The sequence below is a fragment of the Cetorhinus maximus genome, chromosome 16 (genome assembly GCF_964194155.1).
Source record: "Cetorhinus maximus chromosome 16, sCetMax3.hap1.1, whole genome shotgun sequence".
Taxonomy (NCBI): Eukaryota; Metazoa; Chordata; class Chondrichthyes; order Lamniformes; family Cetorhinidae; genus Cetorhinus; species Cetorhinus maximus.
Genome location: NC_135894.1, coordinates 35,049,441 through 35,075,114, shown reverse-complemented (window position 1 = coordinate 35,075,114; position 25,674 = coordinate 35,049,441). Strand labels below are relative to the sequence as shown.

Genomic DNA, 25,674 nt, shown 5'->3' with positions numbered 1-25,674 from the left:
ATGTTCTCAGAAAGTTTGTCTTTTTCTCTTATCGATGCTGATAACATTGTAGAAAAATCAATTTCAGGACCAAGGGTGTTGTAACATAAAAATATATAAATAAATAAGCTAGGTGGATAAATATTGAGCTTGAAGAAGCATTCAATTGAAACATATAAGCTTTTGGAACACAGGCTTTTCATCACAGCAGGATAAAAGCATCAAAGGTTTTTTACAACAAAGCTATAGCTTGAGGAAAAGCAACAATAAGTAGCAGTATGGTATGAAAAGGCATGGGGCCTCTCATCTCTGTTTGGCAATCGGTTTGAAAAGTTGGGTGGTCATACAACACAGGATGAGGCTCCATTCAGCATGAAAACAATTATAAAGAAAAGGTATAAAGAATAAGTTGTATTTAGAAAGAGAGAGACTGTGGCTGCCTTTGAGAATTGGTGGTGCTGGCGACGTGGAGAAGCCAGTTTCACGAGCCCTTCATTAAATCCACACAATCTGATTTTGTGCTACACTATATTGTTGGTTAGGAATTTTAAGATTAATATTTTTTCATTAATAAATGAAGTGACTCATCAAACATATTACAGTCTCTAGCTTTTTGAATGTGTTTATTGGGTAAATGACTTATCCAACAATTAGAAATATCACTTCTGTTATCATTACTTAAAGGCTGTGCTTGAGTTTGTGGAAGTGTCTCCTAGTTAATAGGAATAATTCTTCTTCCTGATACCAAATTGAGCATTAAACAATGTGTCAGTTATTTACAAGTTATAATACAAGTCACAATAAAGTGAATGAAGCTAATTCTAAAGTAAGTCATAAATACAGGACACTTTAAAAGAAAAGTTTCTGGTCTCACAGTACTGCAAGTATGATGTACAAAATCTGGCTGTCCAAAGACCAGAATTATCTGAAAACAGGACATCTATGAAAATGGAAATTAGTGCTGCCCCTGTAGGTGAGGTTACAGTATTACGTTGGTTGATGATTTCCCCTCAACAATTCAATGCGATCAGACACCTCTTGCTTTGGTGTTACTCATCTTATTCTCGCAGGGATGGTTCGGTCAAAAGGGCGGAGCATATTATATTGGTGCACTAGCCCCGGAGTTTTTGAAACCCCACCCCGAATGCGTGGCCCCAGGCACCTTTCGATTGGTTATCTGGCTGTAACTCTGGGACGAAAGGTCGATCGGTTTGGGGCCAACGGCACGTGAAAGTGCTCAGCAAGCTGCAGAGGGCAATAGCAGGTCCCTGGCTAGCCTCTGGCCCAGCCAAGAAGGAGCAGGAGAACCAGAACCTGACTTTCTGTGACTGACCTGGGTTCTGTGTAACTGCAGGCATAACAGGCGTCAAAGGGCATCCGATGATGCCTGAAGCAACTCAGACTGACTTTGGAGAGCTGTTCAGGAGAAGTTTGAATCTATCGGGTCAAACGTGTAAAAACTTTGGGCAATGAGGTTACATTTTGCCAGTATAAATGGTGCCTTTCCTGACTCTATTGTACAAAATCCAGGAAAATCTGAAATCTGGCACAGTCATGGTCCTGAGGGTGCTGGATTTTGGACATCGTGCCAGGAACAGTTTATGTTAGTTTTTCCTCTGAAGCTTTGCTGTGGAATATGTAACCATTTTTCCTAAAATCTGAATAATGCTGTTCCATTGGAATGAAGTTTCCACCTCTCCCAGAATAAAGTTCTCTAGTTTGTCTTGTGCCCTGTCCAGAGCACTGAAACAGCACAGGTCAAGCACTGACAATAATCAGTGTGGCTGTGACTGCAGTTTGCTGTCCCTCCACACTTATGACACTGTCTCCCTCTGAGGTGCCGTGAAACATGACTCATTGAAAACATGGCCCAATTCCAGGAAAATTGCAGAGGATTAGGACATCCTATCCCCACAATGGAGCCGGCCAGGTCCAGAGTGCAGGCTTTTGACCCAAACCAGCCCATGCCCTTAAAAGGCACTCCCTAAAATTGGAAACCCCGGGAATGGGGTTGGGAATCCTGGAGTCGGGTCCCAGCCACTATTTTTAAAGGGCTCCCATCCCGATTTGGCGAAAATCCAGCCCTATGTCACATCCAGTGGTTAACTCCACTCTGTCAAAACCGCCCACTACTCCAGGATCATCCAGGAGATAAAAAAGATAGGCCCTGCTTCTTTTCTTTGCTACCGGCCATCTCCTTAAACACCTCCCTCCTATCCCAACATCCTCACCTTTAACAATAAGTACAAGCTCATGAACTTATTTTCCAATAAGATTCTCCCCTCATGCCCTCTCTGCGCTTATCTCATCCACAACATATAACTCCTGCTCTCTTGACCCTATTTCCATTTAACTTCTACCACTCAACTCCATGCTAACTGACATTATGCTCTCCTCTGCTGAGGTATCACTATGTCCTGTTCAAAACTGCTATCATTATCTTCTCTTCACAAAACCCAGATATATTCAACCCCTCTGTCCTTGCAAACTACTGTCCCATCTCCAAACTGTCAAGTCTTTGAAACGGTGGTTACCTCCGAAATCTGTACTCAGCTTTTCCACAGTTGTTTGAATTTCTCCAGTCACATTTACATCCCCCTCACAGCATTGAAATGGTTCTAATCAAAGTCGCAAATGACACTGACTGTTTCTGTGATTGTGGTGCGCTGCCCTCCTCATCCCGTCTGTAATCTTTAACAATTCACCAAACCATCATCTTCCATCACCTTTCCTCCCTTATCAAATCCAGTGGGATTGCCCTCACTTAGCTCTGCTCTACGTTTTCAAAGCATAGCCAGAGCAATCCAGAATTATCTGTTCTTCTCACCCTTGCATCATTATCTCAGGAGTTCCTCTCCTCTTGCCCATGCAATTGCTATCCATGAAACATCATCAACCATCATGAGGTCAGCTTCCACATGTGCACTACTTTTCTGCCATTCTTGACTGTTCCATGGTCTCTGATATTGCCAGACTGCTTGTCTGACATCCAGTCTTGGATAAGCTACACTTCCTTTGTTAAACATCGGGAAAAGTGAAACTATTGGCTTTGGTTCCCATCCTAAACTCGTATCAGTGCCATTGATTCCATTCCCCCTTTTCAACTACTATCTCTGTTTGAATCAGACTATCACATCCTCAGCATTCTAATGAATCTTGAGCCAAGTTTCTGAACCAATATCCTCCCATCACAAAGATAGCCTACTTTGGAATATAGTACTTTGGAGCACTAGTAGGCCATTCAGCACTTCAAACCTGTTCCGTCATTCAATAAGATCATGGCTGATCTGGTTGTGGCCTCAACTTCACTTTCCTGTATGTCCCCATAATTCTTGACTCCCTTGCTGATCAAAAATCTGTCTAACTCTGCCTTAAATAAATTAAATGACCCAGCCTCCACTGCTCTTTTGGGAAAATAATTCTACAGACTAACAATACTCAGAGAAAAAAAAACTCTCCACATCTCCATCTTAAATGGGAGATGCCTATGTTTTAAACTGTGCCCTCTAGTTCTAGATTTCCCACAAGGGGAAACATCCTCCCAGCATTCACGCTGTCAAATCCCCTCAGGATCATATATGTTTCAATAAGATCACCTCTCGTTCTTCTAAACTCCAACGGGTATAGGCCCAATCTGCATTTCCGCATAAGATTACTCCTTCATCGCAGAAATCAGCTAAGTGAAACTTCTCTAAACTAATACTGAGCTGGATAGAGGGCCAGTGATAGGTGGAGGCAAAGGAGATTGCCAAAGATGTCATAAACAAAAGGTCAAAGGATTGTTGACGGTGGTGATATTAGCTAAAGGATGTGCTAATGGTGACATTAAGGATAGAAAGCAGGATGAGCAAGTGACAGATGGCCCTAGTGGGGGTGAGGTGGGGTGAGGTGGGGTGGGGGGAGGGAATCGAAATAGGCTAAAAGGTGGAGATAAAACAATGGATGGAAATAAATTTTAATAAATTGGGTCATGCTTGTGGACAGACCAAAGGTGTTCCGCAAAGCTGTCACCCAGTCTGCGTTTGGTCTCTCCAATCTTCCCTTCACCCCCTCTTGTCGGCATTCCGTAGGGACCATTCCCTCTGGGATACTCTGGTCCACTCCTCCATCACCCCCTACACCACAACCCCCTCCCACGGCACCTTCGCATGCAACATCAGAAGGTGCAACATCTGCCCCTTTACGTCCCCCCTCCTCACCGTCCGAGGGCCCAAACACTCCTTTCAATTGAAGCAGCACTTCACTTGCACTTCCCTCAATTTAGTCTACTGCATTCACTGCTCCCAGAGCACTACATTGGAGAGACCAAATGCAGACTGGGTGACTGCTTTGCGGAACACCTTCGTTCTGTCCGCAAGCGTGACCCAGACCTTCCTGTCGCTTGCTATTTCAACACACCACTCTGCTCTCATGCCCACATGTCTGTCTTCGGCCTGCTGCAATGTTCCAGTGAAGCTCAACGCAAACTGGAGGAACATCACCTTATCTTCCGATTAGGCACTTTACAGCCTTCCGGACTTAACATTGAGTTCAACAACTTCAGATCACGAACTCTCTCATCCATCCTCACCCCCTTTTTGATCCCCTTTTTTCTAGTAATTATTTTTTAAAAAAATTTAGATTTTTCTTTTCCCACCTATTTCTACTATTATTTTTAAAATGTATTTCCATCCATTGTTTTATCTCCACCTTTTAGCCTAATTCGATACCCCACCCCACCCCCACTAGGGCCATCTGTCACTTGCTCATCCTGCCTTCTACCCTTAATGTCACTATTAGCACATCCTTTAGCTAATATCACCACTGTCAACACCCCTTTGACCTTTTGTTTATGACATATTTGACAATCTCTCCTTTGCCTCCACCTATCACTGGCCCTCTATCCAGCTCCACCTGTCCCACCCCCCTCAAACAGCTTATATTTCACCACATTTCTGTTTCTCTTTAGTTCTGATGAAGTCATACGGGCTCGAAACGTTAACTCTGTCTTCCTCTGCACAGATGCTGTCAGACCTGCTGAGATTTTCCAGCAATTTTTGTTTTTGTTCCCTACTTTTATATTCCATTTCCCTTGCAATAAACACCGACGTCCCATTTGCCTTCCTAATCACTTGATGCATCTGCATACTAACTTTTGTGATTCATGTAGTAGGACATCTAGATCCTTCTGTAATGCAGAGTTCTGCAATCTCTCCATTTAAAAAATAGACTGATTTTCTATTCTTCCTAATTCTTGTGTTCTTCTCTGAGTGACCATAAAGCCCAATATCTCCGCAGCTCTGGGGCCTAATAGAGTATGAAGCCCATACACGAAGAGACAAACAGAAGAAAACAACCAGCTCTCCAATCCCAGAAGGAGTGATTGAAACCCCGCCCATTGTCTATCCCACATTCTGATTGGTGCTTTAACCTGTCCGTTACCTGCGGGGAATTTGAAATTACAGTACCCGGATGTAGCCGCCGTTCTTGATTTCTGATTGGATGAGACGGTAGAGCCTCATTTGGCGTCTGTTATCACGTGATCTTGGTAGGTGGGGTTTTGGTGCTTCTGGTGGAGGGAGGGGCGTACGGTTCTGCATCGGTCCGGTAACCGGAGTGAAATGGAGAAGGTGTTGTGTGAGGAACATGGTATGTTTAAATATTCCGAAACTATTAACTGGAAATGTGTGTGTGTATATATAAACTGAGGGAAATTAGATTGAATCCGGTCGGAGGTTGGAAACATTTCCGTATGTGAGGTGTTTAATTGGTTGTTGGAGTGACCAATCAGGAGGAGTTGTAGGTTTTAGTCCAATCAGGGTGTTGAAGCAGGGGAATTTCCGGTTGTTTCCCACGTGGGTCGATGACAATGATGGTAGCCGCAGGCGTTTGGAATGTTAGTGCTGCAGGATGGAGACCCTTGTCTCTGTGTAGGACATTGTCCCTTCGGGGGACCGAGACCTTCGTCTCCTTATGGCTTCCAGGGGATAAATTAAATTCATACAGAGCCTTTTCATTGTTTCAAAATGTAAAACATTATTTCTAATGTTCCTATTACGGAGGTAAACTTTGAAGACCACTTATTATAATAAAAGCAAAAAACTGCGGATGCTGGAAATCCGAAATAAAAACACCTGGAAAAACTCAGCAGGTCTGACAGCATCTGTGGAGAGGAACACAGTTAACATTTCGAGTCCGAATGACCCTTCATCAGAACTAAGGAAAAAGGACCACTTATTACACTGTTTTCCCACTCCAGCTGTGACTGTGTTTTCAGAAAGATGGGAAGTTGTTCCAGAACCATGAAAGCATCATAGAACGGTTATAGCACAGGAGGCCATTGGGCCTGTCACTCTTGCCAGCTCTTTGCAACAGCATCTCTGTTAACCCCACCTCCTGCCCTTATTCCACCCCCCCCCAGCCCTGCATTTTGTAACTCATCAGGTGCTCGTACAATTCTCTTTTGAATCTGCTTCCACCACTCTCTCTGGTAGTGCATTCCAGACCCTGCCACTTGCTGCAGAAAATATGTTTTTCACGACGTTGCTGTTGGTCCTTTTGCCATAATGGTATAAATAATGGCCTCTGGCTGTCAACTGTTCTGCCAAAGATTTCCCTTGTCTTTACCATCCTCCCCACTGGCCTCTGCCATCAAAGGATCATCCTCCAAAGTGATATGCCACCGCCAAACATATCTTTCCCCTCTGCTTTCAGCATTCTGTAGAGACCATTCCATCTGCAACAGCCTGATCCATTCCTCAACTACCACCACCTCTTCCTACAGCATCCTTCTATGCAAATGTAGGAGCTGCAACACCTGCCCTTTTACCTCCTCCCTTCTCACCATCTATGGCCCCAAATACTCCTTTCAGGTGAAATGGCGATTTACTTATACTTACAATTTGATGTATTGTACTAGCTGCTCACAACTGAGTATCCTTGATATTGGGGAGACCAAATGCAGTTTGGGTGACTGCTTTGTGGAAAGCCTTTTCTCAGTTCACAAGCACCACCTGGAGCTCCAGTCACCCTATCATTTGAATTCTCCAACTTGCTCTCGCTCAAACTTTCCTGTCCACAGTCTCCTCCAGTGTTACATTGAAGCTATTTGTAAGCTTGAGGAATAGCTCTTCATCTTTTGATTGTGCCCTTTACAGCCTTCAGGACTCAACATGGAGTTCAACAATTTTAGGTTGTAACCTCTGTCCTCATTTTGTTTCCATTTTCTTTGCTGGTTTTGGTTTTTCTCTCATTTTAACATTTTATTTTGCTTTTGAATAGAGGCTGTTCACGAGTATGCAATGCACATCTGGAGACATCTTTAGTTTCTTTTACCTGTGCCATTGCCACTTCCTTTGCTCTTGCACCATGTCTTTTGTCATTTGATCTTTCCTGCTATCCACCCCACTACAGACCTTCCTTTTTGTTCTTTTTCCCACCATGCCCCCTTTCACTTGCTTGAAATGTGATTGTACATCTCTAACTGGTCCCAGTTTTCATGAAAGGTCACAGACTTGAAACGTTAACTCTGGTTCTCCTGCCGCAGATGCTGTCAGACATGCTGACCATTTCCAGCATTTTCTCTTTCTATTTGAATCCACCATGTATTGGCCAGCTTTGATTCCTCAAACACAGGCATCATCAAACAGTAGATTAACCAGTTATTCGTTTCACTTTCTCTGTAGAATTTTGCAGAAGTTGTTACCTAACAGCTCTGACTGCTCTTCAAAAGTAATACTTTGGCTTTGACAAGAGCACATGAAAGGCGCAGTGAAAATGCAAGCTCTTTCTGATTCTAATATAATATATGTGCCCTTCTCATCTTCAAATCCATCTTCCCTTCTCCCTTGCCCCCAACCCCAAGACATTGCAAGGTTACCATTTCTCATGCCTATCACTTTACAATCTTAACTGTCAACTTGTAGACAAAGAGCCTACATGCTGGAAACCTGGGAGAAATGCAAAATGCTGGTAATTGCAGGCTCATTTTGTTGCTGATTGCTTGTCTGTGAAGCTGCCTTGTTCACAATAAAAACAGAAAGTGTTGCAAACACTCAGCAAAGGTTGATAATCTTATATCAGAATGAGCATTTAATCAAACTGAAACATTAACTGTTTCGCTCTTCACAAATGGTGGCTGGCCTGCTGACGGTTTCCAGCATCTGCAGTAATTAGCTTTTATTTTTGTATGTTTAATATGTCCATAGGTGAGGTTGGCTGGATAAATTGTGGATATATGTATTTTCAAATAGAGTGAATATTTAAGGAGTGCAGTACTCAGAGTGCTACACTATTGGAGCTGCCATCTTTGGATGAGATGTTAAACCAAGTCTGCCCTCGCATGTGGACATAAAAGATCCCTTGCACCATTCACAGAAGAGCAGGGGAGTTCTGCTGATGCCCTGGCCAACATTTATCCCTGAACCAACACATAAAGCAGATAGTCTAGTTATGTATTTCATTGCCGTGTTAGAGTTTTCAGTGCACACGTTGACTGCCACATCACACCAGTGACTAAACTTCAAAAGTACTTTACTGGCTGAAGTCCTGAACTTATGATAGGTGCTATATAAATGCAAGCCTTCCTTTTTTTAAAAATGTCTTCATCCTAACTCTTGTCTTGATTGTCTGTGTTCTTTGTGTCCTGCAGGAACATCCTGTTTTCTGAAAACAGGAGTGAGAGATGGAGCAACCAAAGGCAAGAGTTTCTATATCTGTGGACACCGGGGTAGTTCACCGTGTGCATTCACGCAGCTTGCTAAGTACGTATTGCTCATTCTGCATTATGATATAAAGGAGAAAGTAGGAGTAATGTTTTGTTGAGAAATTTTTTGTGTTGTAACATTTTGGCCTAAGGTGCAATCTTTTGAATACAATTAGAAATTTTTGGTGCCAAACGACATGGGGTCGAGGGGTTGCTGGAAAGTGACAAACGGGTGGTGACCATATATTGTAACTGGAAACTTGGTTACTTTAAGCATCTTATGAACTTCTGTTACTGGTCAAAACATATGTGCCTGTGGAAGAAGTCTGGCAATCTTTCGAGGTCCAGTAGGGTTTAGAATACAGTGTGAGGAAGTTTCCGTATTGTCCTAACCAACTTCTCCCTTAACCAGCACTATGTAAAACCAATTAACTGGTCATTTGTCTCATTGATGTTTGTGACAGCTTGCTGCGTGCACATTATCTGCCAGTGACTGTGCTTCTAAAATAACTCATTGACTGTAAAGCACTTTGTCATGTCCTGAGTACGTGAAAGACATTTGATACAAATTGCAAATCTGGCTAAAATATGTTCAGCAGTGCTGGTTATTACTGTAACTAACTCCCGCTTCTTGTGTTTAGCAGTATGTCCAAACTGCCCAATATCTAATCATATGATAGCGCAATATGGAGAACTAACAATAGGACCCTTTTGTGATCTGAAATATGAGTTATTTTCCTGTCACTGAGAAACACTTTAGTGAGAAGAAGTCAGATATGAATCAGGAAGCTGCAGTAATTGATATAGAACAAGTGAACTTAGAGTAACAGTCAAAATCAAATATCATCTTCATACAGCTCACTTTATTTTCTGCTTCAAGATTAAGAAAACTAATAAAACACACTGCTCCTTTTTAGGTCACTACTTTTTCCCTGAAACCTGACCAGCTATCCAAGCTAAGGTTGGCTTTTTATGTAAGGGTGATCTGCTTAGACCTTGCTGGTTTCCCCCTCAGTGTGTCTCACCAACTGACTAAGCAGCACATGAAGCTTTACTCTTCTGTTTTCTATACATCCCCATGTCTCAGGTTGGGTAGAGCTGCTGATGAAGCCTACTACTGAAGCTTCCACACCCCCAGGTGTGCATCCTAAGGAAATATCTCCTATTCTCAAAACAAATGAGACCATCTAGATGTAATGGACAGAATTTATTCCCTGTGGTAAATTTGGTGGCGGGTGAGCGTTTAATCAGTCGGGAGGATGGCAGCAGAACCTACCACCTTCCTGTCTCTGTCCTGATTAAGTCTGTGGCAGAAAGACCTGTGTTCAGCATTACACCCCCTACCCCCACCACCATCACAATCACTACCGTGAATTGAGGTCCTTAAGTGGGAAATTATTGTCCACTTAAGGGCCTCATGCTGCTGCCGGTGCAGGGAAGCCCAGAAAGCAAACACTGCCAGGCTTGCTTGCAAGTTTCCCGGGGGCTCCCTAGTTCAAAGGCACACTGAGCCTGATCAGCAGGCCCGCTCAGAACCCCACCCACCCCTCCCCAGCTATCGGCCACCCATGCCTGGATCCAGTGGTGATGCTGGGCCTCTGATGGGTGCATTATCAGTAGCAGCCACTGCCACCCTGGTGGTACCACCAAGCAATGAAAGCTACTGGCCTCTGATTGGCTAGCAGCACATGACAGGTGGGATTTCCACCCCCAGGGTCCTTGATCGGTGGGGGAAGGCCCACTCCTGCCGAGTTATGCGTGTGATTGGCACTTTATTTGGCAGGCCTTCTCCAAAGGAGTTGACGCGGGGCTCGCCGCTTCTCCAGCATGCAGGCAAGACCTCATTCGCCTCCATTAAATACCACCCACTGAGCCTTGGATGAATTTATTGAATTGTGCTGCCTCAGCTCAATGTGGGATACAAATAGCAATATTCCACAAGTTTGTTCACATAGCTTTTAATATGCATACATTCCCTCCCTTATCCTTTGTAGTTAACTGAACACAAACTACACCAAGAAACACGTTGAAATCTAGTCAGAAATCCTCAAAAAGTGGCTGTATAAATGTAAGATTCAATGGTCGCATCAAGATTCATCCTATTTAAAAATAGTGAAGCTTCCATTATGAATATTGTGCATGTGCAATTGTGGTTAAAAAATTCAGTCTTTGGACTGAATATATTTCAGATAGTTATGAACTTGATTCCACTGCTGAAGTCAGTGACTAATGACACAGACTTCTTTTTCTTGATAGGAGTCAACCGTGAGAACCTTGACTGATTTCCTTCCCCATCCCCAACCTCCGCCCCAGTCTCCTCCATCCCCCCCACCTCATTCCCCAGTTTGGAAACTGAGACCAATTACAATGCCCCACCAAGTAAATTTTGGTTAAGTTTCATATAGGGTTTTTTTTTGTTGTTGTTGTTGTCTCCTGATTTCTCTGATACTGTGTTTTCTGCAGTAACTGGTTTTATTGTCTTTCTTTCCCAGTATCCCAGTATCTCACTGTCTGATACATGAAGGTTCAATTGTGGAACTTCAGGCCATCTCTAGAAAATCGGACACCAAGTCTTATTGGTAAGATTTACTGTTACTATTATGTAAGCAACTCCATATGATATTTCACGTGAGCCATGAAATCCATGTAGCACTAAATCCCCTTGTGTTTCTTATTCTGAGGGGCAGACGAAAGGATGAACCGTATCATTTTTCACATTGAGATAATCTACGTTAAATTTTTCTAGTGGTTTTACAACCTGGTCTTGCGACTGGGGTGCATTTACCTAGTAGGCCAGTAGAAGAACTGCAGTTTCTTGTTTATACCAGGGTTTGGACCTTTCATTCCTTTGGATGTGATCTCTTTTCCTAGTAGAGTGAGCTGGTCATGATGTTATAGCCTTTTCTCATTCCCAAGTTTGGCCATTCAGCCATAGGACTTGGTTTTAAGAAACCTTGCCCAAGACATTCTTGTCATTGTGAGCCACTACCATAACATAAATAACAGTTGTTTTCTTTCTGTGGTTACCTGATAGAATCACTGTTGTGTGCAGAGCACAGTAGGTAGCTCCATCACTGGAACTGATTCTGTCTTCCATACATAGTTCCTGTGATATGTAAGCTTGTTGATTTAGTATATGTTTATTAATGTGAAAAAAATTGAATAATTTCCCTCCCAAAGGAGAAATATTGAAAGTGTGATTGAGGCACAGTGTTAGTAATTGATTTGATTTTCAGTGCTTGTCTTATTCTTTTCCTGTAGTTTATATTATCGCTGTGTGAAAGGGAAGGCAGATAATCTGAAATGGTGCGGAAATGTTCCCTGGCAGGTATGGACATTTAGTAGGAGTTTATACTTGGTATTTGTCAATAGTTAAGATGTTGTAATGTTGATGACACATTATATTGCAACTAGAAGCCGAAGGCATGGATCATTGTTATTTTAAGGAGTTGAAATGTTGCTGCCATGGTTTCTGGTATTTTATTTTTGAGCTAATGTTAATAATGAATAAAGGAAAGCCTTGCATTTTTAAAGCACCTTTCATGACCTCAGCATGTCCCAAAGCAGTTACAGCCAATGAAGTACTTTTGAAGAGTCATCACTGTTGTAGAGTAGGAAATCATATTTTCTGTATAGTTACAAGTCCAAAAATGAGTTGTATTTTCATTCTAGAATGAGCTCTGTAGACAGGAGTTCCTCTTTGTATGCTCTTCAGTCTCCAATTTTCCTTTCCATTAAAATCAATATAGCAGGTGAATGTTGAAATCCTCTTCAGGGTCATTGTACAAAATGATGCGAAGTGTATACAATTATAAGCAGCCTCTGAAATCCATCAGACTATTCTAGACTTTATATTTTCTCAATTTTTCATGATTCAGAATTTTTTCAGAAAGATTTTTTGCATGTGATAATGCTTTCCATTTCTTAGAAAGACACTGATTTGTGCACAAATTTAGTATTTTTGAAAGACTGGGTGACTGTAACTAACAGTATTAAAAGCAACATTCTTGGCTTTGATAAAACCATTGTAGAATTTAACCCAGTGGTGCCAGCTGGAAACAAGATTAATGTTTCTGTATCGATCTTCTCCTATTGATACCGACCAACTGGTTTTCTATGGATTGAAGCAGTATTTTTTCACCTTTCAGACCGGAGATTGGAGATTAAATTGTTGGTATGAAGAATCTCTATTCTGATAACTAAATATGTGCACACTGACAGTGGGTATAACTCACTTCTGCTAATACCTGTACTCTTTGTTCTCATTCAAAGAGGCCGAAGGATAGAATCATTGAGTGGTTACAGCACAGAAGGAGGCCATTCAGCCGATCCTGTCTGTGTCAGCAAGAACAACTTGTCTAGTGCCACTCCACCACTTTTTTTCCCCCATAGTCCTGCAAATTTTTGCTTTTCAAATAATTATCCAATTCTCTTTTGAAGACCTTGATTGAATTTACCACCACCATACTCTCAGGCAGTTAATGTTTGGAAGGTGGAACACTTGTGTAAAGATCTGTGCTTCTGAGGTTTGAGTTCAGGTGCAGTATGAGTGATGTGCTTTGGATACTTTGTCCTGCATGTGATCTCTGTTGTCTCTGACCTCACAGCGTTTGATGCTCACCCGAAAAGTAGGAATGGGCAAATGATCCCTCAACACTGACACTCATTTTAGTAAGGGAAAGATACGGATATTATATTCCACAAGGATTTATTCAGCTGGATTTTCATATACGATTCAACTTATCTAAAAAAAACCACGCGACAGTCCACAATATGTGTTCCTTTTTGGGTGTGCACAAGAAATATTAAATTTTAATTTGTGTTTTCCAGGGACCAAATTCAAAGCTGTCACCAACAGAGAGAGATGCCCATCATGTTGGAAGGCAACCCCATCATCCTAAGGAGCAAGAACGAAACCCTTTCCGAGTTCCAAGCGAGAATCGGAAGCCATTCACCTGGAAAGCTGATACCGATAACAATAGCAGCCAAGAGACTGAGTTTGAAAGAAACAAGAAGCATAATGAGGATGTAGGGGAAAGGTTGAAGTTGAATGGTTTACCAGTAACTGATAAGCAGGGAGCGGAGAAGTCTCATGATGGGTTCAAAATCAAGGAAAAGTCATCTGGTGAGGCTGAAAAGCTTGCTGTTGTGGATTCTGAAGGAACTCAAAAAGAAGTAATTCATCACCTTACATATGATGCTAGAACAGAAGGAACTGACTCTAGTAAAAAGAAAGGTCACAATCTACCATATTTCAAACCTTCTGGCCTCTTGGCAACTGACAAAGGAAAATCATCAAAGCCATCCCAGACCACAAAGAGAGATAATGTTCAGTTAGGATCTGAGAAAAAGCATGTCCATGAAGAATTATATAAACACTCATCACACCATAGGAACACTACAACAACAAGCAGTGTACACTTGAAAGGTGAACAACTAAGGGTCAGGCAATCATCAAGCAATAAAAGCGAATGTAGTTGTGAAAATGAAAAGCCAAGTAGCACTCAGAAGTGCTGCATGACCAGGATCCCCCATCAATCTGAACTAAAAGATACTCAAGAAAACTGCTCAGAACAGACACAACGAACCAAAGTTGAATACACTGCTACTGGTGACTGTTCAGTTATTTCTACACAAAGCTCAGATTCAAATAGGAAAACAAATAAAGAGATTAAATCACATGGACAAGTTCATGCAGAGGCACCTGTTTGTATTGGAGCAGAAAATAACTGTACCAAATTAAAGAAAAATACACTTAGCAGCCAGTCAGCGGATGCCAAGCAGACAGCAGTTGCAAGAAAAACAAATATCAGTAATGGACAGAGAACAATCACAATGTTTCCTGGATTCGAGTGCACATCGGCACCCACAGAAACCAAGAAAACTGTGGCACTGCACAACCAGCTGACTGCTCAACTTAAGCAGAAGAAGGTAATAGGTGTGAGAGGAGGTAACATAAAGGGACAGTGACGTCTTTAAAAATCTTTAATTTTAGGAAGAAAAATAAGAGATGTAAATATTTCATTTTTCAGAATACTCTGAGAACAGTGAATGTTGCTGCCCTTCCTGACAAAGGTCAGAGGTTAATAAATCAAGTCCAAGACTTGGAGGATGCTCTGAGTGCACTATGCCTGTCCGTTACAGATGACAGTGAAAAAGGTACTATATTGAGCTTATTTAGAATTAATGAAGCATTTTCTTGAATGGGCGAATGGAACATTTTCGAAGTTACAGGAGTGTTTGATACTGTGTTAACTTAAATCTGATTGTACACATAACTGAGATCATTTTGCAAGCCCAAGCTGCCAGCAAGGAACCTCACTCACTGAATCAAAAACAGAACTACCTGGAAAAACTCAGCAGGTCTGGCAGCATCGGCGGAGAAGAAAAGAGTTGATGTTTCGTCAACTCTTTTCTTCTCCGCCGATGCTGCCAGACCTGCTGAGTTTTTCCAGGTAATTCTGTTTTTTGTTTTGGCTTTCCAGCATCCGCAGTAGTTTTTTGTTTTTATCTCACTCACAGAATGTTTGGAACAAGAGCAGGCTATCCAGCCTATTGAACCTGGTCTGCCAGTCACTTAGATTATAGCTGATCTGAATCTTCACTCTGTTTTCCCACCATCGCTGCATCACAAAAATGTATCAATTCAATTGACCTAGCCTCAACAGCTTTTTGAGGGCAAGAGTTCTAGATTTCCACTACCTGTTGTTTGAACAATGCTTTCTGGCGGTGCAAATTGGAAATTCGGGAGCACTCGGTCCATGCTGTTCCAACCAGTCTCGATTTGCGTTGGCTATGCAAACTTGTAAATTTACACTTAATGCTTACCAGTAGGTGAGAGACTCCTAACCAACAGTACTGGTGCATCAGGATGCTCTGCTATGGAATTGTACAATGTGAATTCCTACACATTTTTTCCATCTAACCTCAAAGCCATCAAGGCTAAATGCTTTGCCGAGACCAGGTTCTTTGTTCATGCTGACAGGGTTGATAATACTGACATGTATTGACAATTGAGCTATAAGGATAATTGAAACTCATACTCAACAATGTTTTTCTCTGTAGGAGAAGAAACAAGGAACAGCCAAATCAATCCCTTTGACAAAAGTGGCACCATCTTATTAAATGATCCTGTACCCCATCAGGATCCTAGATCTGATGCAACAGCTTCACATTTCAATGATGATTCTTCTCTGGGGTCAAGCCAGTTTTGTAACCAGTTGTACAGAGGTAAAATGTCATAAAAAAGCACTTTTCTAAGAAAAAATAGAATGCTACAGCACAAAGCAGGCCATTTGGCCCATCAGATCTCTGCTGATATTTTTCTCCCAGGGGCCACCTTGTATATTCACACTGAAAATCAGTTGCAGTTTTCTATTTTCAGGCTTGAGTAAAGCTGAAAAAGAGGTATGCTTTTGAAGCTTTTCATTTTGCACTTATCAGGACAGAGACAAGGATGCCAAACTTCAAAGGGAGCAACAATTTATACTGCTTGAGAAAAGGATGCTGGTTGGTTTTCAAGTTGGCTCTGGTCTAGACATTGCTATGGAGAATACACAAGGGGAGCTATTGTGCCCCATGTTTGTGTTTAATTCAAAAAAGGTGCAATGCCTGGACATGTTACTTCTGCCTGCAGAGGACAAGTCCTTGCATATGTATATATGTAGCTTCTAGCAAGCGTAAGTGAGACACAGTGCAAGCCTAACTGATAACCTTAAATTGGTTGTTAGTGAAATTCTTAGTCCACTCGGAATTGTTTAGCAAGTGTTGTCCAATCGTGGAATCACATCTAACGTTAGACATTATGTTCTGAGTTTTGCAAGTGTGGGCTGGTTAAGCACAGCCAGTTGATACGATCCGCCAGCCATTAGGACGTACAGATTATGTACCTGGCATTGCACTGGCACTGAAACTGATATACCACATTACTGTTTGTGCACTAATTCGATACGATTTATTTTGTTCTGCCTGCCATAACTGGGCTAAGTTTGGTCAGTTTGTGGCATGGTTCCACCTTGTCCTCTGCAAGTGTTGTCTTTGAGTGGAATGATGGTTGACCTTTTTTTACATTTTGCTGTTACAATTTAAAATGAGGTGAGATGAGATGGGGATAACTTAGCTCTTTATTCGAAATATAAAAGTAATACATTTTGGAGGGATGGGTAGGGAGCAGTAGAGAAATTTGAATGTTCTTTATGGGGATTTCAAGTTTGAATTTTGTTTCCAAGTACGGAATGTAAAGTGGTTTTAAGTTGCCCATTCTTGATTCTTTTAATCATATAAGGAATACAAATTCCTTTTCCATATTGTGAATTAATAATTTCTTGGGATTTCAGCAAATTCTCAGCAGCAGAGCCTATATGGAGGACGGATGACAGAGGATCGACTCCTCACTGTCAAGAACATGACCAGTGAAGCTATTGAGCAACTCCACAAATCACTGGAGTCTTGCCCAAATACATCTGATGAGGCTGAAGAACCACCCTATCTCAAGGTAATTGTAAATGAGATTTATATTATTCTTTATAATTTTCCATCTTTGTGCTCCTCTTCAATATGGAGGTGACTAAGAAATGGGTACTATATTTTCGTAATACACTGATGTTCTGAGCCATTTTGTTGCAGTCCTTTCAAAACTGCTTGACACCGTTGGGATGAGGTAGGTTATTTCTCAGCAGGGATTCATATTTTCTTTCTGTGTCTTATGTGTAGATGATCAGGGGCCCCAGCTAATAGTGTATAGTTGCCTGGTTGGGCCCACCTTTCAGCCAAAGAGAATTGTGTCACATAATTGTGTTATAACCAGCTGCAGTTAGGCATAGCAAGGCCTTGCTTCTGAAATGTTTGTTTGTTATGCAAACAGTGGAGTGGTAAATCGAGTGCTGCATTCTGATTATGTAGGGTATGTTACTTCTGTAATCGCTGTAGAATTCTTCTGTAGGCTTTAAAATATTAAATATTGTAGGATAGAGCTGTAAAACATCTGCAAATAATTTTTGAAATGATTTGCATGATACAAGTTTTCAAAAGATGTAAAATGTAGAAAAAGAAAATAATTTACCTCATCAATAATTTTTTGCAAAACTGGCATTGTCTATCATGTAAAATAACAAGATGTTACTGAAGAATTATTTCTTCTTGCTAATCCCATGCTATTATAAACCTCAACATGTGCCCAGGTGATTTTCTGTATTACATACAGAGATTAGAAACTTTTTAATAAATTCCATCTGTTCACATTTGGAATTTAAGATGAGCTGGAAACCTGGACTGCTGAATTCTACTTTAAAAGATATACTAAATAAGGTGAATTAGCATCTCTTTTGCATTGCACTTCCTACTTTAGGATGAACTTAACAAAAGCAATTGTAACTGTTCCATTTCAAGATTCTGTTTTGAGACACAGTGGAATTTTTTTTATATGACATGCTCTCAACCCATGACATACATTCCCTTTATCCAAAATTTGCAATACTCATTACACAAAGATGATCATTTTTGTGGTAACAAACCAAGAATTGTTCTAGATCCTTCTTTATCAGGTTGGTTTTGCGTAATTACAGTGCAATATTGACCTCATTGAACTTCAAACCTTATCATTTGTGAAGTGACATTAGGGAGCTCTGTAAAGTTTTCTTAGACCATGAAGCTATCAGTCCCCAACACAGTCAAATGGAATTTGAATTCAATCTATTCAATCGATCCCCTTGTTAGTTGAATTGGATCACTGTGTCTTAAGCATAGATACTCCTTGAAGGCTGACCGAGTTGATACAAGGTGAGGCATTGTTAGTTTTGATTCATAAGCTAATGTATTCCACGTTAAATTAAGCTTGTGCCACATGACATTCATCACACTTGGTTATTTCAACTAGTATTCCCATAATATTGCACAAATAAAGAACAGGTGTACAGTTCACCCACTTTAGTGAGCCCTTAGTGTAAAACGACAAACTATCCAGGATAGAGTGCATCCTCTTGCTGCCTGAAAGACTTTTTGTGGCGTCTGCGTCTTGTTTTTTTGATTAAAGCATCACTTTCTGACCCACCAAAGAATTTGTCAGCAGCAAAATGCTAGGTATCTTTTTGATTGGCCAGATGTTGCTAACAAATTCACTGTTGTTTGGAATCTACAAATACATATACCAATTCCACATTCAAATCACCTTTAATCAGCCTGTGAATGGCCAGTCCAGTACTGGGCTTGCTGGGCAAACCTCAAACAATCTTCTGTTCTAAACACATTTAATGTTGCTTGTTTCCAAACAATTTTTGTGGAAATGTGGCTGAAAAATTCCAAGTCATGACGCATGGTAGCAGTCACTGAAGTAATTGACACTAACTTTTTTTTTTGCGTGCTGTACATGTTCATACCTTAGTCTGGAATCTTTTAGCCTTAGTGACTGCCTGGAGGGCCAGATCTGTGTCTCTTACTGCCCTAGACCGATTTTTCGTGTAAATTTTAGAGAGACAAAGATTACTTCTCTCACTTCCTCAACTCATGGTAGATCGACAAACCAATACTTTTTGTAAAATTAATATTGCCATCTTGAATGTTCTCATCCACCCCCATTTCCCATTGATGTGAAAGCTCCTGACACCTGCATTGCTCGTCCTTCTAAGCTCCCCCTCCAATTCTAACCTGAGAATGTAGACTGCCGATGAGATGTGCTAAATTACTTCCCTTTATTTCAAACCTGACACAATTTTCAAAACGCCTCAATGTGATGGCTATTATGCCTCAGCATCATCACCAAAATTCTAGATGCCTTCCGTGTCTCTGGGAGTTACCTCTTGCAAACTAAATTGGTCTTATACCATGATATAAACTAAGCCAAAATCCCATCTTTGACAGATGGTTGGAATCCTAGATATATTAGTCACACTAACCTGCTGTTTGTCAGCTGTGGCTAGAATATATGGTAAATGTATCATGCGTAAGCAAGCTGAACTGTGAAGCTCTGGTGACTAAAGCTGCTTTTCAAGTTCATTTAAACCTTTACTTGGTATTTAGCGCACTTCATGTTTCTTAATATTAAAAGATTCCCTGCCTTTCCTAATATTCCTTAATGCCAATTTCATCAACAATTGTTAAATTACATTATAATCATGTCATATTTTATTCCCTTCTGTTTTTGAAAGGGAGACAAAATAAGTTTCCATGGTTACAGCAATTTAATCTGGTTACAGTGGACTGTGCTTTGTTTCATTTCTATTTTCTTGACAAAGCTGAAAAAAATACATCATGCATAAAACATTGTTTTTAAAGCAAAAAAAATCACTTTTACAGGTCCCTCTGCTGGTTCATCAGAAGCAATCATTGGCATGGCTATTCTGGCGGGAAAAGCAAAAACCAGCAGGTGGCATACTGGGTAAGCAAGGTCTTTCAAGAGGGCTCAAAAAGCTGGCCAGGTCATGGGAAACAATGAGACCAAAGCATCTAATTTGCATGAGAAATGGTCTCAGGTGGTAGCTTAATACAGTACTATTGGTAGAATCACATAGAATGGAATGTCAAATCCTATAATTATTTTGCTATTTGATTCTCCTGTTCTGATTAGACATTATTTAGCAATATATATTGACTGATAGCTAAGAGGAGCATTTAGTTTGAATTAAAATAGAAGAAATAGAGAAGAATAGCTGACGATTACTTTTTGACCCTTAATCAGGAAGGAGATGGGGTTGATACTCAGAATTTCTAAAACTAATTGTAACTTGCACCAAATGAAATTTGTCTGGATAGGATGTTTGTCCGCCTTTAGTAACAATCTAATTAGGAGTAATAGGGAGAAGTATAAATTTAAAATATTGACACTTTATTCCTTTTTTTTAGCAGATGACATGGGTTTGGGTAAAACTCTAACGATGATTGCACTCATCTTAGCACAACGGTGCAAGGGGAAGAAAGAAAAAGGGAAAAAGCCAGAGGAGTGGGTCTCAAAAACTGGTAAGAAGTGATGATAATTACAACGATTTCAGTAACAGGGACAAAACGATGCACTGTGGAATACCGTGGGTCAGTTAATCCCAAGAGCAGAACCATAGAAAAGTTACAGCACAGAATGAGGCCATTTGGTCCATCTTGTCCATGATCTGGCTTTTCTTTTTGCTGAATTGAGTTCTGGGTGGGGATTTTGACTGACGTGACAGCACTTCTAACTGAAGCATGGTGACACTTGGTTTGATGGTATCACCCATGTCTTTGAGTTAGGCTGTCAGATGAAGCCCCGCGCCAGAATTTGTGTACTTAATCTAGGCCGTCACATTACTGAAGGAGTGCTGCACTATTGAAAGTGCAGTGGTCGGATGGAATATTAAACTGATAATCCATATGCCTGGTTTCGTAAAAGACCCCATGGCACTACTGGTGCCCTGACCAATACACTTGCTCTGGACCTTGCTCTGTGTAAATGAACCTGCATAACAAGAATCCTCCCTCCCTCCCCCACCTATCCAGCCACAAACGTGAAACACCAATACCATGTGTACCTCTCAAGGAAACAAATGATTGTGCCCCGCTTGATCCTCTATTGTATTCTATATGAAGACAATTTGAACGACATTTTCACCTAGAAAATTACATAACATTAATCAAATCAGAAAATTGTTTTATTTTTAGTCATTATATTAATTAGGGCTTAAATTGGTCTGTCTGCTTAAACCATCACATTTCTTTAACTCAGATTGTGGTTTTGCTTAAACCACTAACCATAATGTGGCTTTACTGTAGTGATTTAGCTGTGTGTTGTGCTTTAGAATTTTTTGCAAAGCCGCTGATAATGGAAAGTTGAGAGACAATTCGTTTTTCCTGCATTTACAACTTTAGAAAGAATTCCTATTTAGAAATAAAAGCCTATCTTAAAGTGTGTACGTTTCAACTTATATGCGAATTTTCTGTAAAAGTTTCATAAAGTAATTTGTACTTTAATAATTTGTAATGAGTTTCATTTTATGTTGTATTTTGACTAAATATAACAGTTAAAACAGTTTTCTAACTACCATTTACCAAATTGCTACTGTAGGGTATATATTGATTTGCTAGTATACAGATTGTTCAGAAGGGTTCCATGACGTGTAATGGTAGAAATGCAGAGCAAAGCTTTGCCCATTGCAGCATGGTGTTGGCATGATATCCAACAAAACGGAGATTATTTCTGTCTCACTGCTGTCTCCTCATAACCTAATATATTACATTCTAATGGTGTCTTTCCAAAGATAGCACTTTTGTGATCTCCAGTGGCACACTCATCATTTGTCCAGCATCTCTAATTCACCATTGGAAGAAGGAAATTGAACGGCATGTCTGTTCAAGGAAATTAAGTATATACATGTACCATGGGCCAAAGAGAGAGCAATCAGCAAAGATGTGAGTACCTGGAGCACTCTGGGGTTCATACTCTGAAAATGCAATAACATTTACAGCTCTAAGTATATAATGCGATGTGCAATCTGATAATGTAACTCAACATGTAATGCAATATGCAGAAGGTGTTTCTATAATGTGAAGTTTGTTCACCTATTTCATTACAGTTGCAATAAATATTCGCTGCTAATTGATATTTCTAGATTGGTATGCATATATAACCACCTAGTGGATCACTGGACTTGTAGCATGGTTAAATTGACAAGAGCTAAAGCTAGCTTTGTAAACTTTGAGCTGACTAGACACCTTAGGCTGGATATATAACCTAATCTGTCACATGCAACATTATGTAGGTTATATCTCTCAACAACTCCCAGGTTTTCAGGCCTTGATACTATTTGAGGAAGGCATTAAGCAAAGACAAGTTTCTGCCCCCCCGCCCCCAGCACCAGCCCTCATTCCCTTCCTTAGACAAAGAAAACTAGTATGCAAGTCAATTTGTGGTTACAAGAAGCCAATTTAATAGTGGCATTTGAAGTAGATTGGCATCAGGGCACTTGTTTGCCCATCAGTCAGAGAACCCAGCAAAGCAGGGGGACCTAATGACTGGGAATGAATGTCTTGCTGGGAAGTCAAAGTTGGCATAGATGAACAGCTGTACCCAAGAAGAGGAATTTAACCTTAAACCAAATGTACTATTAAGTGCCATTTTTATTGACTCCAATCTAAGACATTAAAACATTTTCTTATAGACTATCAGAATTTGATGTTGTTGTGACGACATATAGCCTTGTTGCGAAGGAGATCCCAGTGAAAAAGAAAAAAGGACAGTGTGCAAGCAAAGATGAGGAAGCAAATGTAAGTGGAGCGTTTTGCAGTCATATTAGTGATTCTTCACCTTTTGAGATTCATCAAGTAGTATATAATGCCATTGCATCCTCTTGGATACACTGCTGCTTTTGATTACCCCTAACAATTGCTGCTTGCTGTAATGGTCACCAAACTAACAAATACCAGCTCATCATTTCAGAATTAATTCTGAGCACCTCTAGTATTTTTACAGTCAGATAATGCTCTTGACGTTTTTTTTGGACCTGGTGCATCAGCCCCAGCCCTAGTCCCATTATCAGTGTGCTTTCTGATGTGGTACTCTCTATATTACTAAAAGAGTCAGTGAAATTGTTTCCCTGTCAAAAAATCTGTTAATATGATTAAGGTGAGAATAAGTAGGATATTTCCATCTCTTCTATCCAACCACGTTGTGATGAAAACTGCGCACATACTTTTTGTTTTCAGGCCTTGACTGAGGCAAAGTCTTCACATTCTCCTCTGCTGAAGATAGTATGGACTCGGATCATCCTAGATGAAGCTCACAACATTAAAAACCCCCAAGTACAAACATCAATGGCAGTGTGTGAACTCCAAGCTAGAGCACGCTGGGCAGTTACAGGAACACCCATTCAGAACAACCTGCTGGATATGTACTCTTTGCTCAAGTAAGAAGGCAGACCAGAGCACCCTGTGTTAAACTTCATTCTTAAATTGCATTCTTCAGACACTTACATTTTTGCCAGTATTATTCCCAAATAATGACTACAGCATTTAACATTCCTAACATTATTTCCATATTCTTAATGATTTCTCTCCTTTATATAAAGAAAATCATCTAAGTTGTTTGAAATATTGTTCCCAAATTGCCTAGTTGAGACTAATTATGGTTGTTAACTGTGGAGCTTAAACTGATTTTTAAAATCTCATAGCTCTGCTTTTTAACTTTTTCCTGTTTGTTCAGGTTCCTTCACTGTTCCCCATTCGATGACTTCAAGCTTTGGAAGAATCAAGTGGATAATGGTACGAAGAAGGGTGGAGAACGCCTTAATATTATCACCAAAAGCCTTCTGTTGCGGAGAATGAAGGACCAGCTTGACACTAATGGCAAACCTCTGGTATATAAATCCATATTTCAATTTTGACAAAAAAAAAATCCCTTGATACTGCAAGTTTCACATCGCTGAAAAGTGATTATGGCTTTATGCCAATGGACCCAAACTGACTCTGTGAAATGGGTTTTGTGTCAAACCTTTTATGACATACTCTAGCTGTAAAGTCACCTAATCTCAATTTAAATATTTGGAATGTATGAATTCTCCCCTCAAGATCCATAAGTTTTTAACTATTGCAAGAGGGCTCTGTTTTTGCCTGTATTCAGATAGGTATGCATTTCAATTCTGAGAAAAGAACGAGAGCCAGCAAATGTAACCAAATGTCTACTTGGATGGAATCTAACCCTCTGTACAGGATAAAAGATGGTACTTTATCAAAGGAGTTCAGAGAATGAACAACTTGGATCATTATCTCTGAGATATTGTTGGTTCTAAAAGTCCAATACTGTAATTCTTGCTGAGCTTAGAATAAGAGGAGAAAATGAGAATTGTGGGACTGGTTTGCAGAACAGTAACAAATTAAATGCATTTGCCTGGAGGAGAGGCTCTCAGTACCAAGTGAAGCTATATGCTGCCAGTTATTCTTGTGACAAATGTCCTTCCCTTTGTTTCATAGGTTATTTTCAGACATAGTCATATAAGACAAAGGAGGGATACAACACCGGTTTTAAATTAGTAGACAATGTTTTGAAGTATCAGAATGTGATGCCACTAAATTTTGTTCCTACCCTCTCACTTTCCTTCGTTCCTTTCCTTTTATAATTTGCTTAGTTCCTCATCCTAGACATTTTGGAGACCAGGTGAAAAGATGTTGTCAACTAGTCATGTTTATTTGATTTCTGGTGCCTATCTAAGAGCAGCATTTGTGGAGGCTTGGGAATAGGATGTCACCTTTGCTCTCAGTTACAGGAAATTCAGTAAGATCAGAAAAAACAGGAGAAACTGAGATATATCATACTGTAACTCTGAAAATTTAATTAATTAAGGGTGGAATTTTCGACCCTATTGCAGCAGGGGTGGGGTTGGAAAATGCAACGAGCCACCCAAAACTCCATTGACTTTGGCAAGATCAGAAGATCACACCAGCGGGAGGGGCCATAAAATTCTGCACCTAAATCTTTGTTTCTAAGCAATTAAATTTTTCAGTACATAGACAGCCTATTAGGTTTAGGGTTAGAGTATAATATAAATATATTCCTATTGCCATCCAAATTGTGTAATTTGGACAAGGGCTGTGTGACCTTTTGATTCCTGTCAGTCACAGTGCAGCTGGAATCAGGAACAGCAGAAGAATTTTGGAGTTTCCAGGTCAAGATCTTCACCTCAGTTTTTCTATTGGCCCAGATTTTTCTGTGAAACTAATGGTGAGGTTAACATTGCTGACCATTGTTTATGCACAAATAGACAGCAACATATGGCAAGTGAAGCTATGCCGTTAAATATGAGGTTGCTGTTGCGAGCCCCCCACCCCCGCTCAATTCTTCAATCTGGTTAAGAGGCAAAATTTCTTGCCCTGTTCTCAGAAGTCTCAGATATCCTGTTGAGGGCGCCATGTTGTCTGGATGTCCCAGTGGCAGCAGTTTGCCATGCAAAAGTCTATGGGCAAGTGTAAGTTCTGTTCCTATGTTGCTCACTGCAAAACCTGGCTTAATGTATTTAATTTATAGACTAGCCTAAGAGCACTGAAGTGATTTATGCAGCAGA

General features: G+C 40.5%; 1 protein-coding gene across 2 annotated transcripts in view; it reads left to right on the top strand.

Annotated features, from left to right (window-relative positions):
- The first annotated feature begins 5,526 nt into the window (after window positions 1-5,526).
- Window positions 5,527-25,674, top strand: part of ttf2 (transcription termination factor, RNA polymerase II) — a 40,997-nt gene continuing 20,849 nt past the window's right edge. The window contains exons 1-14 of one of the 2 annotated variants that reach the window (XM_078559654.1): window positions 5,527-5,607; window positions 8,609-8,720; window positions 11,155-11,241; window positions 11,924-11,990; window positions 13,493-14,593; window positions 14,695-14,821; window positions 15,728-15,892; window positions 16,999-17,156; window positions 19,952-20,033; window positions 20,498-20,611; window positions 21,880-22,030; window positions 22,780-22,885; window positions 23,324-23,523; window positions 23,820-23,973. In XM_078559654.1, coding sequence (XP_078415780.1) covers window positions 5,580-5,607; window positions 8,609-8,720; window positions 11,155-11,241; window positions 11,924-11,990; window positions 13,493-14,593; window positions 14,695-14,821; window positions 15,728-15,892; window positions 16,999-17,156; window positions 19,952-20,033; window positions 20,498-20,611; window positions 21,880-22,030; window positions 22,780-22,885; window positions 23,324-23,523; window positions 23,820-23,973 — 2,652 coding nt within the window. In that variant the 5' untranslated portion in view covers window positions 5,527-5,579. The remainder of the gene's footprint in view (window positions 5,608-8,608; window positions 8,721-11,154; window positions 11,242-11,923; window positions 11,991-13,492; window positions 14,594-14,694; window positions 14,822-15,727; window positions 15,893-16,998; window positions 17,157-19,951; window positions 20,034-20,497; window positions 20,612-21,879; window positions 22,031-22,779; window positions 22,886-23,323; window positions 23,524-23,819; window positions 23,974-25,674) is intronic. The other variant, XM_078559655.1, reaches the window with a different exon arrangement.